General features: G+C 39.8%; 8 protein-coding genes across 8 annotated transcripts; all 8 read right to left on the minus strand.

Moving 5' to 3' along the window:
• Positions 1-402: 402 nt before the first annotated feature.
• On the minus strand, positions 403-2,334 carry LSM04_001280 (Nucleolar complex protein 2; the record flags this gene model as incomplete). The annotated part of the gene is made up of 1 exon (XM_067336929.1): positions 403-2,334. One exon carries the CDS (start codon positions 2,332-2,334, stop codon positions 403-405), a length of 1,932 nt encoding a protein of 643 aa, XP_067189612.1.
• Positions 2,335-2,690: 356 nt separating this feature from the next.
• LSM04_008593 (Kinesin motor domain) lies at positions 2,691-5,363 on the minus strand (the record flags this gene model as incomplete). The annotated part of the gene is made up of 1 exon (XM_067336930.1): positions 2,691-5,363. The coding sequence occupies one exon, from the start codon at positions 5,361-5,363 to the stop codon at positions 2,691-2,693; it is 2,673 nt and encodes an 890-aa protein (XP_067189969.1).
• A 401-nt stretch (positions 5,364-5,764) lies between these two features.
• LSM04_003673 (Longin domain) lies at positions 5,765-6,394 on the minus strand (the record flags this gene model as incomplete). The annotated part of the gene is made up of 1 exon (XM_067336931.1): positions 5,765-6,394. The coding sequence occupies one exon, from the start codon at positions 6,392-6,394 to the stop codon at positions 5,765-5,767; it is 630 nt and encodes a 209-aa protein (XP_067189735.1).
• A 365-nt stretch (positions 6,395-6,759) lies between these two features.
• On the minus strand, positions 6,760-7,212 carry LSM04_004169 (uncharacterized protein; the record flags this gene model as incomplete). Its single annotated transcript, XM_067336932.1, has 1 exon — positions 6,760-7,212. One exon carries the CDS (start codon positions 7,210-7,212, stop codon positions 6,760-6,762), a length of 453 nt encoding a protein of 150 aa, XP_067189766.1.
• A 436-nt stretch (positions 7,213-7,648) lies between these two features.
• LSM04_000717 (uncharacterized protein) lies at positions 7,649-9,238 on the minus strand (the record flags this gene model as incomplete). The annotated part of the gene is made up of 1 exon (XM_067336934.1): positions 7,649-9,238. The coding sequence occupies one exon, from the start codon at positions 9,236-9,238 to the stop codon at positions 7,649-7,651; it is 1,590 nt and encodes a 529-aa protein (XP_067189582.1).
• A 648-nt stretch (positions 9,239-9,886) lies between these two features.
• Positions 9,887-10,201, minus strand: LSM04_009151 (uncharacterized protein; the record flags this gene model as incomplete). Its single annotated transcript, XM_067336935.1, has 1 exon — positions 9,887-10,201. The coding sequence occupies one exon, from the start codon at positions 10,199-10,201 to the stop codon at positions 9,887-9,889; it is 315 nt and encodes a 104-aa protein (XP_067189985.1).
• Positions 10,202-10,433: 232 nt separating this feature from the next.
• Positions 10,434-11,594, minus strand: LSM04_007651 (UAA transporter; the record flags this gene model as incomplete). The annotated part of the gene is made up of 1 exon (XM_067336936.1): positions 10,434-11,594. One exon carries the CDS (start codon positions 11,592-11,594, stop codon positions 10,434-10,436), a length of 1,161 nt encoding a protein of 386 aa, XP_067189927.1.
• Positions 11,595-12,100: 506 nt separating this feature from the next.
• Positions 12,101-15,502, minus strand: LSM04_007691 (Kinesin motor domain; the record flags this gene model as incomplete). The annotated part of the gene is made up of 1 exon (XM_067336937.1): positions 12,101-15,502. The coding sequence occupies one exon, from the start codon at positions 15,500-15,502 to the stop codon at positions 12,101-12,103; it is 3,402 nt and encodes a 1,133-aa protein (XP_067189930.1).
• Positions 15,503-15,661: the final 159 nt, after the last annotated feature.

Here is a 15,661-nt window from a genome sequence, read left to right on the forward strand (position 1 = left end):
AGCACACAAGAAATAAAAAAAAAAGATTTGCGAAACCACGTGCAAATAATAAAAGTCTGAGGAAAACGAAAAAAAAAACTGAAAAAAGAAGAAAATTTCTTTAATTACATATAGAGTAAATGCAGCAAAGGAACAAGAAACAAATGCATCGATAGGCTCATGAAGTAAAAAAAAAAAAGGAAAAAAAAAGAAGAAATTAGAATATGTTAGTGATACAGATTCAAACTTGTGTATCTTTTTTTTTTTATACGGGGCATTAATTTGACTTTCTCTCTCTCTCCCTCTCTCTCTCTCTTATACACACATAGTCATACATTGATACAAACGCATGAATGTATGTATGCTTGTGTGATCATGTCTTTCTTTTCTTTTTTTTTTCCACTGTTATTTACCTTTCTTTTACTACACGTCATCACCACGTCTGGGACGTTTGCGGTCCTTCTTGTCTTTTTCTCTTTTCACTGTATCCTCCAGTGTGGCACGTCCCACACCATCCAAATTCCTTTGTTTGGCGGCAAAGGCTTCCATACGCTGTTGACGGAGAGTTTGGTGATAAGTTGATAATGGATTACCAGCATTTTTAAGCTCATCTTCCAATTGTTTCATACCTGCCAGATCGCATGGCCCATTACCAGCCTGATCACGACGCGCTATGATTCGCTGACTTGTTACTTGAATGTTTCGGAGTAGCGTACTTAACTGTGAGTGGATTTTAGGTACCTTTACTTCACCACGCAACCGCTTAAGTGTTACTTCAACTGCCCAAAAAGCTTCTGGAAAGCCAAGGGTGTGACTGTGTGTTGCCAGGTGCTCTGTGAGAAGATAGAGACACTCGCTCCACATATCTCGATGATAACTTGAAATCCTCGCTTGAGACCTTTTCACACGAATCGTAAAACGCAGATCCACAGAGTCAACCTTCTCAGATGATCCATTCGAATGATGATCCAGAGTAAGACTAGGTGAAGTCAGAATACGAAGCAGATAGGGTGCTACAGGAATAAAAACACCATCTGCACGAATGGAAATGTGATTGAGAACTTCAATAATCTGCAAGTGCATAGGGAACATACGTGGAGAAGAGAATAAATCCATAAGGCCAGTTGAAATTTGAACCACCGGGTGAATCAAGGGTCCTAACTGTGCCGCTTCAGAGTATTTGGAAACCACGGCCCCCCACGTGCGTAGTGCGTTAAGATATTGCCAGTTTACTACAGCTCGTACATTGCTTTGCGTCTGCTGTTGTAGGGCGGCACGAAGATAAATAGCTAGCTGACGCAAGTATACAAAGGTATGTTGATATGCGGCTTCCATATCTGTACCATAAAGATCCACAACACAGTTCATAAGAAAAGCTATCAAGGGAGCATTTCGAATATTGTAGTTGTGTGCCGTACGTACAAGGGTGAGAAACATGCCCTTAAATGCAGTAGACTGATACATAGATCGAGTTCCTGTGGCACGTGTCGCAATAGCGCGAACAACAACATATGCTGCAATTCGTACTGACTCTTCATCTGCGGAACAAAGAGAAAGAGCGGTTTTGAGAACAACCTTTGTTATTCCCTTCATGTAGTGAAGTACTGGTACAAAAGGGGTCAAAGCATGGAGTAGGCCTGCCGTCAATACAGCATCTGCATTACTCTCATTCACACTAACCATGAGTGAAAGCAAAAGCCGTCGCATGAGAAAACGAGTCTTGTGTGACTTAAATGATCCTTTGCCAGTGATAACGCTACTCAAGTTTGAGCCAATAAAACGCGCAACACGAAGCATAGATTCTTTTACTAGTGAGGGTTCCTCAAACTTTTGGGTGGCACTAGCTTTAGGGTTCTCCTTAACTGCATATCCCAACTCACGGACGGCGCTTACATAGATGTCAATACAAGCCTCAATTTTTTTTCCTTTAATTAAGCGATCGAGTTCCTCACGCGTAACTCGCAATGCTGCAGTTTCCTTGGCGTCGCCTCCACTGGCATCATTACCGTCTTCATCAGCATCATTTATTTCCTCTTCATCGTCCACTTCTGTTTCGGCGTCACTTCCCTCGTCATCGCCAACAATATCAATATCTTCTTTTCCAAACTGTAAAAGTGTAGGATCCTCTTCTTCCAGATAGGAGTAAAATTCTGGATCTGTTTCTTTTAGTCTGTCCAGTTGCTCCTGATGTTCTCGCTCCTCACGCTCTGCCTCCTTTGTTTCACGAACCTTTTTTTTCTCAACACGCTCCAATTTCTCCTTCTTCGCCTTGGCACCTTTACGGCGATTTTCAATCACTGTCGCCAGATGTTTTTTAGCGAACTTCTTAAAAGACTTCTTATCTTTCGTGGCCATCTTTATTTATCTTCACGTTTGGGTATTATATATCTGCCAAAACACAAGCCACACTTCTTCCTTTTCCCTAGTAACAAGGAGCATAATGCATAGACAGAAAAAAATAAAATAAAAGAAAAATAAAAAAAAGGAACGAAAAAAGAATATCTCAAAACATGTAAAAAAAAAAAAAAACCCTTCTTTTTCGTTTATGATGGTGAGGTTCACTAATATCAGTAAACAGAAGGAAAAGAAGCAAGATGAAAAAAAAAGAAAAAAATAAAAATAAAAAGATGAGATTCTAATACTTCATCATATGGCACGGACTTCTCTTATTTACAACTTCATTGCCAAAGCACTGAGTTCTGCACACATTTCTATAGTACCGTACAACTGTGACATCCTTGCATCACCGGTGCACGCTTTCTATGAGTATTTTTTTTCTTCTTTTTACTCTTGTCTACCCCCAACGGAACTTCAACAGAAACACGAGGAACTTCACCGCACAAGGGGTCTGGATTATTATTATTTTTATTGTTATCTTTGTTGTTCTGATGGGGTTCAAATACTTTCAAGGGAGGAAACTGAACACTTGTCACTCTATTTGTATCAGGAAATACTAACTCTTGATTCAACACGGACGTAGCAGAACCATTAATGTCTAGGCACACATCTGTTAGGGAAGCCGATGTCTCATCTAGAGTACCATGTCGTGAGGCAATGCTATCAGTTGTACTACTGTTGCAATAGAGTACAACATTCTGATACGGATGACCTTCACAAGTTGAGAGAACTTCATTTTGTGCTTCTTCGTTTTTTTTTTCTTCACTTTTCCTTTCATCTTCTTTTTCTTCATATATTTTAACTTCCCTATCATATGATGCCACTGACCTATTTCTCTTGACATCAATTGATAATGACAATGATGATGATGATGATGATGATGATGATGATGCAATCAAAAGTGCACGAAAATGATATTTTGTAGAACCTTCTTGACAATCTCTGCGGACTTCTTCTCCTGAATTTACAGACGTTGGTTCTTGAAATGGTGAACACAGTTGCGATTGATGTCGTGCCTGCCACTCGATCTCATTCGCAAGCGGTGCAGTTGGTGAGCTAGGTGTATTTTCAGAAGAAACATTTTTGACATGGCCTTGAAAAGAGTAAGAACTCTCTCGCAGTGCAACTGTGTTAAGTTCGTTTACAGAGTGAAATAGACTGGCACCTTTTACAATAGATAGTGACTTCATTGGTGAACCCAGCGTAGCAGTCTCCATCACACTATCTTGTTCACCTTGAAGTGTAACAAGGTTCCGCAGTATGTTCTCCTTTAACTCATCAGATGCATCAAATGGGGTGCAAAGCACAATCGCTACAGGTAAAAGTGGTTCAAGTGTTAAAAGACCCCCACAGCAATCAAACGCATCGCATGCGTCGTCCATTTCCTCTACCAGATGACTGGTAATTTCAAAAAAGGCTAGTACAAAAACCTTGTTATTATCATCATATTCATGTGCCTCCCATGAGTAAGTATTTCCGCAATGAAGTCGGTGAAGTCCTACACATGCGGGAATCCCAGCATCAAGCATTGACAAACCCATGGCAATATCACCAACATCTAAAAAAGCCAAAGTATCTACAGCCTCATTAACATTACGTGGAGCTAGACAGGCCATAACAGAAACATAACCCACTACTTGTACCTCTGGAGGGAGATAAGGATCAAAATAGTCATCAAAACCGACAGAAAGTTCAGGAAGTTCACCAAGAATTCTACTAAGAAGCCAACCAGCAACCCGTTTTGTGTCTTTAGATCGTAAAAGAAGTTTACGGTTTTCAGCAGTTAAAGTATTAGTTTTAGCAACATCTTCATGAGATGATGGTGGAGCTGAAATTAAATGTCCCAAGTGTGGATTGTGATCAATTTCTTCTCTCTGTGTATTACCAAGTCCAGTGTTGAAATTATTCTGCCGCTGTTGCTGCTCTTGTTTTTGTCCTTCTACTATTTTACGTAATAACATCAATTCCGCTAGTAGATCTTGACTTTCTCCTGATCGAAATAAACTCATATCCTGGCTTGGATTTCTTGGTGCAGCTTTAGTTTTAATACGTTTAAGACGTTGTGTATACCGCATCGTGCTCATCGTTTCCTGAAAATACTCTGTGTCTGGATGAATGCAAGCCAGAAAGACAGTCATTGAGGCTCCTGAAAGGTATCGTTGTAGTAAAACAGTTAAAGTTGTATCCCGAAAGTTAACATAAGAAGTAGTACCATCTGCCTTTACTCGTTTAACACTAAGAGCTTCCAGTACTGTGCTAAGACGAGAAAGTGATTTATTAATGGCAATACTCTCTCTATTTAACTGGGGAGAGTAAGTCGTCTGCCTCTCACTCCCTGCCAAGTCAACTAGACAAAGACGTAGACCACGACTTTTAATAGTAAAAATAGCATGACTACGACTACTACGTGGATTACGCTCTGTGGGAGACATTCTTCTTGTCTGCATTCCAAACCTTGAAACAGCTTCCCACTCTTCCATGCTAGAAAGTGAACATGTTGTTAAATCTTCTACTACAATTATTGTTCCATCAGGACTTGAGCGACGGCGTATTAAACGTCTTTCACCTTGCGCTAAAAGGTCATGAACAGTTTCGCCATAAACTTCTAGCATTGCAACTTCAGCTATACCATAAGTGTCTAGAACTGCCTTTGCTGAAAAGGACAAGAGTCCTGGTTCTTGATTAGAACCAGCAATTGTATGGGTCTTACCACTACTTGTGTGTCCATAGGCTAAAAAACACGATGTATCAGGTTGCTCTACAGATGAAATAACACGTTCCATTACAAGACTACGAAATAGCTCTTCATTGCTACAATCTTCCGTTACAACTTCATCAACACGGAATCTACGGGGGATACTGTTTGCGTGTCTTCCAGAAAGATCTGATACCACCACATTCTTTTCCCGCTCACCCTCAATGCTCACACACGACTGACCACGTTTCCCAGGTCGGAGCCGCACAGCCACCTGGATTCTTCGACCCATAAAGATGAAACAACAACTTCAGTCTCCAAGCATTCCAGAGCAAAAAATAAAAAAAAAGGAAAAAGAAACAAAGAGGCATGATAGAACCCAAAAAAGGATAAAGAAAACATAAAAAAACATCTAACAAGAAACAAGAAAAAAAAGGCAGTAAGAAAGAGAACCTAACTCTTGTTACAATGTGCCACTAGAGCTTACTTCGCGGATATGAGAAATTTTCAGACCACGTACACATACAAACACACACACACACACACAAACAGACACTGAATGCAATATTTTCAAATGTCAGATCGGCCTAAAATATCGTGCCGACACTCAAAGGTTAATTTGCCACTATAATTCGCTTATGCGATATAGCGGCCCTGTAACTCCTATACGCACAACATTTTTAAGTTGCCTTCTTAATTCAAAGTAACCAAGTAGAATATGCCAAGCAACACAAGTACCGTTACACCAATGAGAGGAGCAACAAGAAGTGTACACCGCATTGAATCGGATCTACCATCAACTATACTCCTTGAGGATGCTAATCCTCCCATCTTCGATTCGGCGCCTGTCATAATTTCTTCAAAGGTTCGCCGTACAGGGGGCTGCCTTCCCACCCCAAGCATGTTCATACTTCGTGAAGAATTGGAGGTTGAAAATACTTTTTTGATACGTTGAAGATACAAGTCAAATTTAATAAAGCAGTAGGGCCGCGTGGCCGATTCCACCTGAGGCCCGTACTGCTGCAGGAACTCCCGCGCCACATCTTCCAAGAACGCAAAGGCAACTCCAGCCGGAGTGGCGGTGTCACACATAGTGAGGAAGGAAACACCTGACTCGGAGAGAACGTGATATACATAATTTTTCCATACAATCGTGAGAAGTGGTGGTAAGTTAGTCGAAGGATTACTGTACTCTATAGCTAACTTTCGCAGTAGTGTCTTTGCCACTACTTTACACTGCTCTAGCTCTGCACTACAGGTATCGGTGTCCGCCGCCAACGCCAATGCATCTCTCTGTCGCACAATAAGTGTAAAATGAAGCATAAACAAGACACTTCTGCCACCCCACACCCCCTTTTCTGTTAAATCAAAACCGCTTTTATTGTTGTGTTGGTATTTATTTTCACGTAAAGAATTGTTTTATAAGGGAGAAACCCACACACACACAAAATAAAATAAAGAAACAAAACGTACAGGACGAAAAAAAAGAAAAGAAATTACAATTATAATCATAATCAAAAAAAAAAAAACATCAAATTCAGATAACACTAGTAAAAAGACACCGAAAGCAAAAAAAAAAGACATGAGGAAAAAGTCAGCAAAACAAAAAAAAACAGCAAGACTAAATAAAACTGGGATTTCAAAGAGAAACCCCATTAACCGTCAAGATATACCAAACGTTAAGATATCTAGGGAATAAAAGTAAACTGTCGTCTCACTGTTTCTTGCCTACAAATTGGACAGTAACACATACCTTCTGAACACGTCCAGCAGACACATAAATGGCGACATGGTTCAAACAAGGTATCTCGTTTGAAATTCATGCACACCACACACTCTTCTCCTTCATGACGTGCAAGAGATGGGATATACGTTGATGGCGGTGACTCACGAGCAACAGATATTGACGCCCGTCTGGCTAGTAGTAAAAAGCCATAAATACTAGCTGCTGTCAGTACTGAGTACGCAGCCAGCCGTGAAGAGCCTATGTTATCGCTTGTCTGCAAGAGTTGATTCAGTTCCTCTCGTTGGCTAAGAATTGCAGCTTCCAGAGCACCAATAATCTCTTGTTGTCTGGCCTGCTTTTTTGAAAGAGACCACAGCGCAACTCCAAAGGGAACAAGCAAAATAGTTTCCAACATGATGGTCCTATAACCATATATATATATATTTATATTTATATATTACTCACACAGACACACTAAATTTAGACCAACTAGGAAGGGACGAAAAAAACATATATATATATATATATATATATATATATATATATATATATATATATATAAAGTCATGAAAATCCCAGACATACAACTTAACTGACTCGAAATTGTCACCAAGGAAAAAGGAAAAAAATAAAAATCAAAATACAAAAAATAAAAACAATGTGACAAAAAGATTGATGGTAAAACTGCACAGGGTAGCGCAGAAGGGAAATGTGAAAGATTTGTTTGCTGCTTGTGAAGAACATAGTCATCAAAAAAAAAAAAAAAAAAAAACAAAAAAAAATTCGTCACACTTCCACAATTTTTTTATTTTCCCTTTTTTTCTCTACATGTTCGTACTCATCGATAGATCTCAGCGCTTTGCGTGCATGTTGAAGCAACGCCAGAGGATCATTGTGAAGACTGAGTCATCGCTACACGCCGCGGAAATGGCGGCCCAGAAGTAGATAAACCGATCAACGGTTAACGTATTGCATGTACTCTCAGAAAAACAGCAAGACATTACATACCGCCATTCTTCTTCACTTCCCATAAGAGCGTCTTTTGCATTCTCGGGATGGAACAGTGAGAGAACGTGTTCAACGTTAACACCCTCTAATTTTCTTGTGCTACTTTCAAGGTCCTTTATCTGATCAAAAAGTTGTCTAACTAATGCTTCACGATTGTTAGGAAACCTGCCGCAAAGAAGGATTATTAGATGAATTCGATCTCTAGCCTTAAATCTTAACCACTCTAGCTCCACATCACTAACGACATCTGGCACACCTGCCTCACGCAATGCTGAAATAAAGGTTGTAATAGGAAGAATACCATCAGGCAACGAAAGATGCAAACGTGGGAGTGCCAACATACCACCAGACTTTACAATGTAACGCCTTGTTGCCTCTTCTACTATACCAAATAGAGATTCACCTGCTGGAGAAAAGTGACGCACAAACTCTCTCATAAGAATACGAACAGAAATTACTTCTCGTGTTCCTTCCAATCGCAAGTATTGAAAAAGTTGACAAACTTCATTAGTCGATAAACCAACACGTAGGCCCTTACAAAGATTTTCAAATGATTTAGCTGTGAGGCAACTATTAGCCAATTCCTCTCCAATATCGATAAAATCGTCAATTTTATCTTGGCAAATTTTATCACTACATCGTTCTAATTCTACTTTATGCAACTCTTCAAGAAGTGCAAGTGTACCAGAATGTGCAGCTCTATTAGGATCTCCAACAGCTTCAGTGAATATAGACATCAAAATTGGAAAGTGTACATCAGCAGGCAACGGGTGTTGATACAAAAGCGCATAAAGGTATGCTCCATCAAGAAGTATTGTATCAGATGTAGGACCACTACCAGTAGAGCAATAATCGATCAAAAAGAGTGATTCAGAGATAGTAAGATTGTACGTTTCTGTAAGGAAATCAATTAGGGGATCAGTTTCGAAGACACAAGATGTACCTTTTTCATCTCTTAATTTTGCTAACAACGTTGTACCATAAACAGAGTTAGAAGGATGTGAACGTGGAGTTTTTTTTTCAATAGTGCGAAGTACTTCACGCAACAAAGAAACTCTCATAGGACACAAATTTCTAAGACAGTATAGAACTGTTACTGGACTTATACAAATATCAATAGTTTCACCACCCTTCTTGGGCTCTTTGTATTCCTCAAGAGGAAGTAAAGCAAGAAGTATTAAAAGTTCTCTGTCACTCACAACATTGGCAGCAACTATTTGTCGTAAAATCCCCTTAAGAAGCCATGGCTCAGTAGGTTGTACACGAGTACGCACACGATATTTTGAATCTGTCTGCACAAATGCAGGTGAAAGAGTTCGGATAAATGAAGAGGGATCACATTTTACAATACATTGTAAAACTTTGTGATACAACTTCAGAAGATACTGGGGGTCCCGCTGCAGCGACTCCGCAGTCGAATCAAGCGCTATCATATATACTTTATATCCTACTATTGAAATATTTACTCAGATTTCGTCTACAGTGTTTTTCGGTAACAAAACCACCAACCACCGCCCTCTAGAGCCAAGTACAGAGAGAAATGAAGTCAATATATATATATATATATATATATATATATATATATATATGAATAAAAATAGATTATTTTTAATAAACACATGCACCTCTTCTTTCGCTCGTAAAAGGGACGAATAGAGGGACAAAAAAAAGAGTGAGTAAGAAAGTGAGAAACTGAGAGAGAGAGAGAGAAAAAAAAATGGCAAAATCACCATTATTATTATTATTATTATTATTATTATTATTATTATTATTATTATTATTATATATATATATATATATATATATATATTATTGATACAATTATATACGATTTGGTACTTCATCACTAGATGATATCCCCCTGCTTCAAGTGTCATTTAATATTTATGTCACTCTTTTCTTTCTTATCACTTATAGCGTTAACCCTTGTTTATGTTCGACCAAAGAAGAAAATTGGTTCAACAAAACAGTACTTTACACGTCGCATTATATCTACCGTTAACACTTAATATACAAAAACTTTTTATCTTATTAATCCTACTTGATGAGGTCCATTTATTATTTTTTTACTTACTTTAGAACTAGGTGCGATTCAACTTATCGTTGAGAAGTGTTATAGATGCCTTCACCGCGGCTATCTGTTTCTGAACAGCCCGCAGACGAGACTCCCCAAGGGTAATTGACGTCTTTAGCCTAAACTGCTCACGCTCATTCATCTCCAGAAGATGTGAAAGATTGTGTTGCATGCGGCCCGACCCACACGGGGGTGTTGGCATTCGCAGCAACTGTTCCTCCACGAGCCGCAGCATCGCCTCTGTGGTGTCGATGGCGTGTTGGTTGCCGTGCGCCTCGCGGTCATCGGCCAGAGGGGCCTTTGTGTACATCAACGTGGACATTATTTCTATTCAGACAGGCACACAAAGCCAATTTGCAGATCTACCCACCTTTATCTTTACACTTGGTATACACTAAGGACAAAAGGAGAGGACAGCGGTGGTGGCGGCACAACCGAAAAGTTATATAAAAATCTATATATGCATATATATATACCCAACAGTAAAACCTTTTTTATTTTATCTATTATTATCAAATTTTTATTCTCCTTACCACTTTCAATCCTCTTTCTTCTCAAGCATTTTTTTTAAGGGGAGCTCCAGGTCCAGTTAATGAATTTGCATGACTTTTTGGTAATAATGGGTATAATGCACCGGCCATTAAAGCAAAAATCATTGCAGCCCATTCAATAATACTAAAATGTCTGTAATGACCAAAGTAGACAACTGATATTACAAAAGTAAATAATTTACGCAGCGTGAGTATGAGAATCAACGTAAATGCCGAGGTTTTATCGTTCAATACATAGACACCCAACACACAAATAAACTGTGTAACGGCATTAAAGAAAAAATGAATAAAATATCCAGGAGATATGGACGCAAATTCTCCAACCAAACGTCCTGGTTGAGAAAAAAAGAGTGGAATAGCCAAGACATGAGAAAAAAAAAGTGCTTCCGCCCACATAGGGGGAGATGTAGGTTTAAGTAGTGAAGAAGAAGAAGAAGATGATGATGATATTGATGACGATGATGCAATTTTTTTAATTCTTGTCATCGATATATCACCGCTAATCTGATTATCCTTCTCCTTGCGTCTGGCAGTCTCGTACATATATTCCTGGAATATTCCCAGACCAGTTGATAAAAAAGTTGTTCCCGTCAGAATCACCAGACCACATATCCACCAAAAATGTTCTTCGGCCGTAAGTGTCGCCTTTGTTATAGTAGTAGTAGTAGTAGTAGTAATAGTAGCATTTGCAGTGTCTTGCAAGTTCCGTGACTTTTCCACGGTAAGAGCAATAAGACCTCCACATATGACTAAAGCGCACAGTATTTGTGGAAGCGTGTAGTACTTCCCCAAAAAAATATAGCCCGTTAGCATGTTCAAAAGCAGTGAAGAAGAACGAAACGTCGCATGGAGTGGAACAGATATATGTAAACCAAATACCATATTGCTACTCACTGACATGAGCCATGCGGCGGCCGCAAGTACTGACTTGTGCAATAGTGAAATACGCATGGGGCGTAAACTTACAGAAATCCATCGACGTTCCTCTCGCACGATACGGAAAGAAAATACAAAAGGTAAAGATAGTACCGCAACAACAACGTATTGCATAAATGTCAAGAAGTACAAAGTGTTTGGGGATCCAACAGTAATAAGTTCTAGTAGAAATACATTAGCCTGGCAACCACACAAAACACCACCAACTGCTAAAAATGCTTCAGACATCGGTCCACTATCTTCCCGACAAACACACACATAGATACAGAGAGAGAGAGAGATGCAATTAGAAAGGACAATCAGAAATAAATAAAATAATCAGAAAGTATCACGAAGAAAAAAACATATATATATATATATATATATATATATATATATATATATACAGTTTTGTATTTTGTGGTCACACGGAATTGATTGGAGTGAGGGGCGATAAGAACAAGAAAAAGAGAGGGAAAACACATACACAAAACTAAAAAAAGAGACGACCAGCACTACGTTTTTCAAGACTTCTCTTGTTTTTCCTTCTTTTGACTTTCAGGTATACACAACTGTCTGAGTATTAATGTATAATGTTCTTATTCTTCACTTCACCGTGGACAATGAATTGTGGATACAGATGGAGGGGAATATATAATAATTCACAGATAATTCTCTTTCTTTTTCTTTCTTTTTTTTCTTTCACGTACACATATATATGTATATATATACAGATTCTCTTCATTTTCATTGATTTACGAGTTCCTCCGTCGTGTCTTGTCGATGATATAATTTGGAATCTCCGCTACAGCTGCGTTGGCTCGCATGGTCGCCAACCTTATCAGGGCGTCGTGGATGTTATTTTGCGAATATGTCCGCCTACGATGAGAAGTGCGGTCACTGCTGTTGTGATGAATACCATTGGAATGAAGTGGTATTCGTGAATTACCGTCAAGAGAAAGTGATGATAACGAAGGAAGCTGACGATGTTGTGAGACCCCCCGGCGCTGCCTGTGTACGCGACCACTATGCAATGCGGACTGCAAGGCGGTGCCACGTGCGAACTTTGCGAGATCTACGCGCTGCAGTGCCACTTTGCGCAGGAGTTCCGGACTGCGCTGCAAAGCGCGCCGCCTGCTTCCTTCGCCGTGACGACTATGTGTCGTTCCCTCCAGCAGGCGGCGTCGGTCTGTTGAGAGTGGCTGTCGTCGAATTCCGTTTGTGTTTGTGTTTGTGTGACAATTGCTGTTTGTGTGGCTATTGAGATTGAGATCGTCGCCGCCGCTGCGGGTGCGAATTTCGCCATGCGCCTTTTCAAGTTGTGCGGTGAGGTCGACAACTTCGCGCTTCGAGTGGCGATACTGTTCGTCTAACTTCTCCCACTCTGCGTGAGCCTCGCGGAGTTGATTCTCAAACGCAAATCGTTTTGCATTGCTTTCTTCAATATAAGTATAAAAATGAGCAAGTTGCTGCTCCATCTGTTGACGCTCAGCTCGATTATCCTCATCAAGGGAGAGAAGACTGTTGTAAGCCTCTTTACACTCCTGTAGACTACTCTGCAAGAGATTATTTCTCTCTTCCAAATCTTGTATCAGGTAATCACGCTCCCTATTGCGCGATAACTCTTCCTCAAGCTGACGCCTAAGTGTACGAACCTGGCTTCGAAGTTGTACGTTTTCATGACCTTGATGAAGTGAAGCAGAACCAGAGTCAGTAACACCATCACCACTATAACCAACAGACATAAAGCGTGCTTTTTGTTGAGGAGTTAGCAATAACCAAATAGTACGAAACGCATCATCTTTTTTTCGCATCTCTTGAAGTACTTCTCCATGTAACTTATTACTTCGATCAAGTTCATGTTCTGTTATAGTTAAACGGTTTTGAACGACATCATAAAGATTTCGTTGTTCTTCAAGATCACATCTTAGTCGTTCACACTCTTCTTCCCGTTCACCAGAGGCTTTGAACCAAGCTACAGTATCTTCTTGTACAGCACGTTCTACATATTCTCTAAGAAGTTTTAAATTTAGTTCTTCAAGACGTTCTTTGAGATTCTTAGTTTCAGAAATTGCTTCTTCCATTCGTTGTCTCATTTCTTCCTGTTTCGTTTCAGCTTGTACAAGTTCTTTTCGTGCTTCAAGGAGATCTACCATAGTTCGCTGCTGTTCACTACGTACACCCTCCATTGCTTTAGCCATTACCTGTTTTTGTTGGTACATAATATCAAATTGCTCCTGTAATGATAAAAATGTATCCGTTAGCTTTTGAAGTAATTCACTTGTTCCAAGTTGTGGAGCTACTTCTTCAAGAGCTTGTCGAGCTTCCTCTCGTGCCTGCACCCGCTGCTCTAACTCTTTACGCTCCTCCTCAGCTATATCTCCACGTGATTCTAGTGAACTCAACTCTCTTTCTCGTTCACGTAGGACATCTTGCAAAAGAGCGCACTGACGTTCAAGTGCTATAACGTGCTCACGCATTTTTGCATCCTCAGCGTTTTGGTCAGCCGTAGTTTCATTATCTTTTTTTGTTTCATTTAAGCTATCAGAGGTTCCCTTCTGTTGAGTAATAGCTGAGCGCTGTTTTTCAATATAAACTTCTTCTTGTAAAGTACAAACTCGATTTCGCAGGATTTCAATTTCCTTCATAAGATTCCCGTACGTTTCTTCGAAACTACACGCACCGCTAACTAGAAAGTCTCTGGGTTTTCCTTTACTTTTGGTTACTATGCAACGTTTCGCCGTCATTGCAAAATCGAGAGAACTCTTCGTTTCAGCAAAGTTTTGCTTCTCAAGCGATACGGTTGCGATAAGAAGAAGATAACATCCAGAAAGACTTGCAGCCAAGTAGAGTGTAAGAATAGATTCTCTTACAGGTAACACATCTGCATCTTCCGCTGTGGCTTTGATAACAGCATGTAACACAGAAAGAGATTTGTTAATTGCAATGGCTTCCTCTAACTCATCACCTGCCACTCCTGTCTTTTTTACACGTTCAGAACCTGCAAGATCACCCAATGTAAGGCGATTTGTTGACACAGGTATTCCTCCAACACATCTTGTAACATGAAAAGATAGAATTGTATGAGACCGTGAACTACGTGTATTTAACAAATGAGAACCTACAAAACGTTTTCGCTGAGCCTCAGTGATCCTTTTCTGCACATCTGTCACACTACGAACTAAATATCGGGGTTCACGAACCAATGCTCCTTTTGGTTTCTGTAATAAAACTCCATGCTCTGATCTACCCTCTCCCAAAAGGTTATAAGCATTATTATTGTAAATTTGTATGTAAGAAACTTCTACAATATCATCTGTATCATTTAAATTGTCAAATAAAGCTTTAATAAATGCAGGAATAAGAGCATTTATTGTATGTGTTTTACCACTTCCTGTCTGACCATAGCATAGCACACAAGCATTAAATCCAGCTTTAAGTTGTTCAATTATACCTGGAATCATCGCATCACATATCTCAGCATCAGTTACTGTTGGTGAAATAACCTCATCAAACTCATACGTACGCTGCATATCCTTTGTACCATCTGCTGTAGGGAACATAATGGTTAATAACTTACTACTTGCACTCACTCCTACTCGCGGAGTAAGTGAAATTTGTGGCGTACTACCTTGTCCCAGAGATGAAATTGATATTCCTACAGTAGATGTAAGAAATCCATTACTATTTGAAGTACTACGACAATCATCGCGAGGTCTACCACTACTAGTACTAGTACCACCATTGCAACTCTCCTCTTCAGAACTCTTCACAGTATGAGAAACACCACAACGGGGTGTGCCTTCTCCTCGACGGCCCGTACGGGGAGTGGCTAAAGGAGCAGATTCAATACAGAATTGTAAAATATTACTACTATCAGAATGAGGCACAGGAGGTTTTAACCTAATAGCCACATGCACAACATCTTGACTAGTCTGTCCCAACGACGATGTTCGATCATTCCTATTGCGATTTCGTACAGAATACAAACCATTTCTTTCTTCTCGGGAACTATTAGGCATACCCGCAGATGCAGTGGCCGTGATACGGGGTAACTCCAGGGAAAGGCGCGAAAGGGAACTTGACATCTTACTCTTTTTGATTGGGGAGTTCATTGAATCGTCCGCCTCAACCTGTCTATCCGAAGTATCCAACATGAGTAAACAGAAAAACAAACAAAAAAAAAACAACTGATGTTAGAACTAATACAAGAAAAATATGCGTGAGAACTCTCAGTACTCAACCTATTAACGTGTACTTTAACTCTTCTTCTTCTTCTTACGTGTGTATTGTACAGCAAACACCACAACAAAAGG

This window comes from Trypanosoma melophagium, assembly GCF_022059095.1.
Source record: "Trypanosoma melophagium isolate St. Kilda chromosome Unknown ctg3segment0, whole genome shotgun sequence".
Classification (NCBI taxonomy): Eukaryota; Euglenozoa; class Kinetoplastea; order Trypanosomatida; family Trypanosomatidae; genus Trypanosoma; species Trypanosoma melophagium.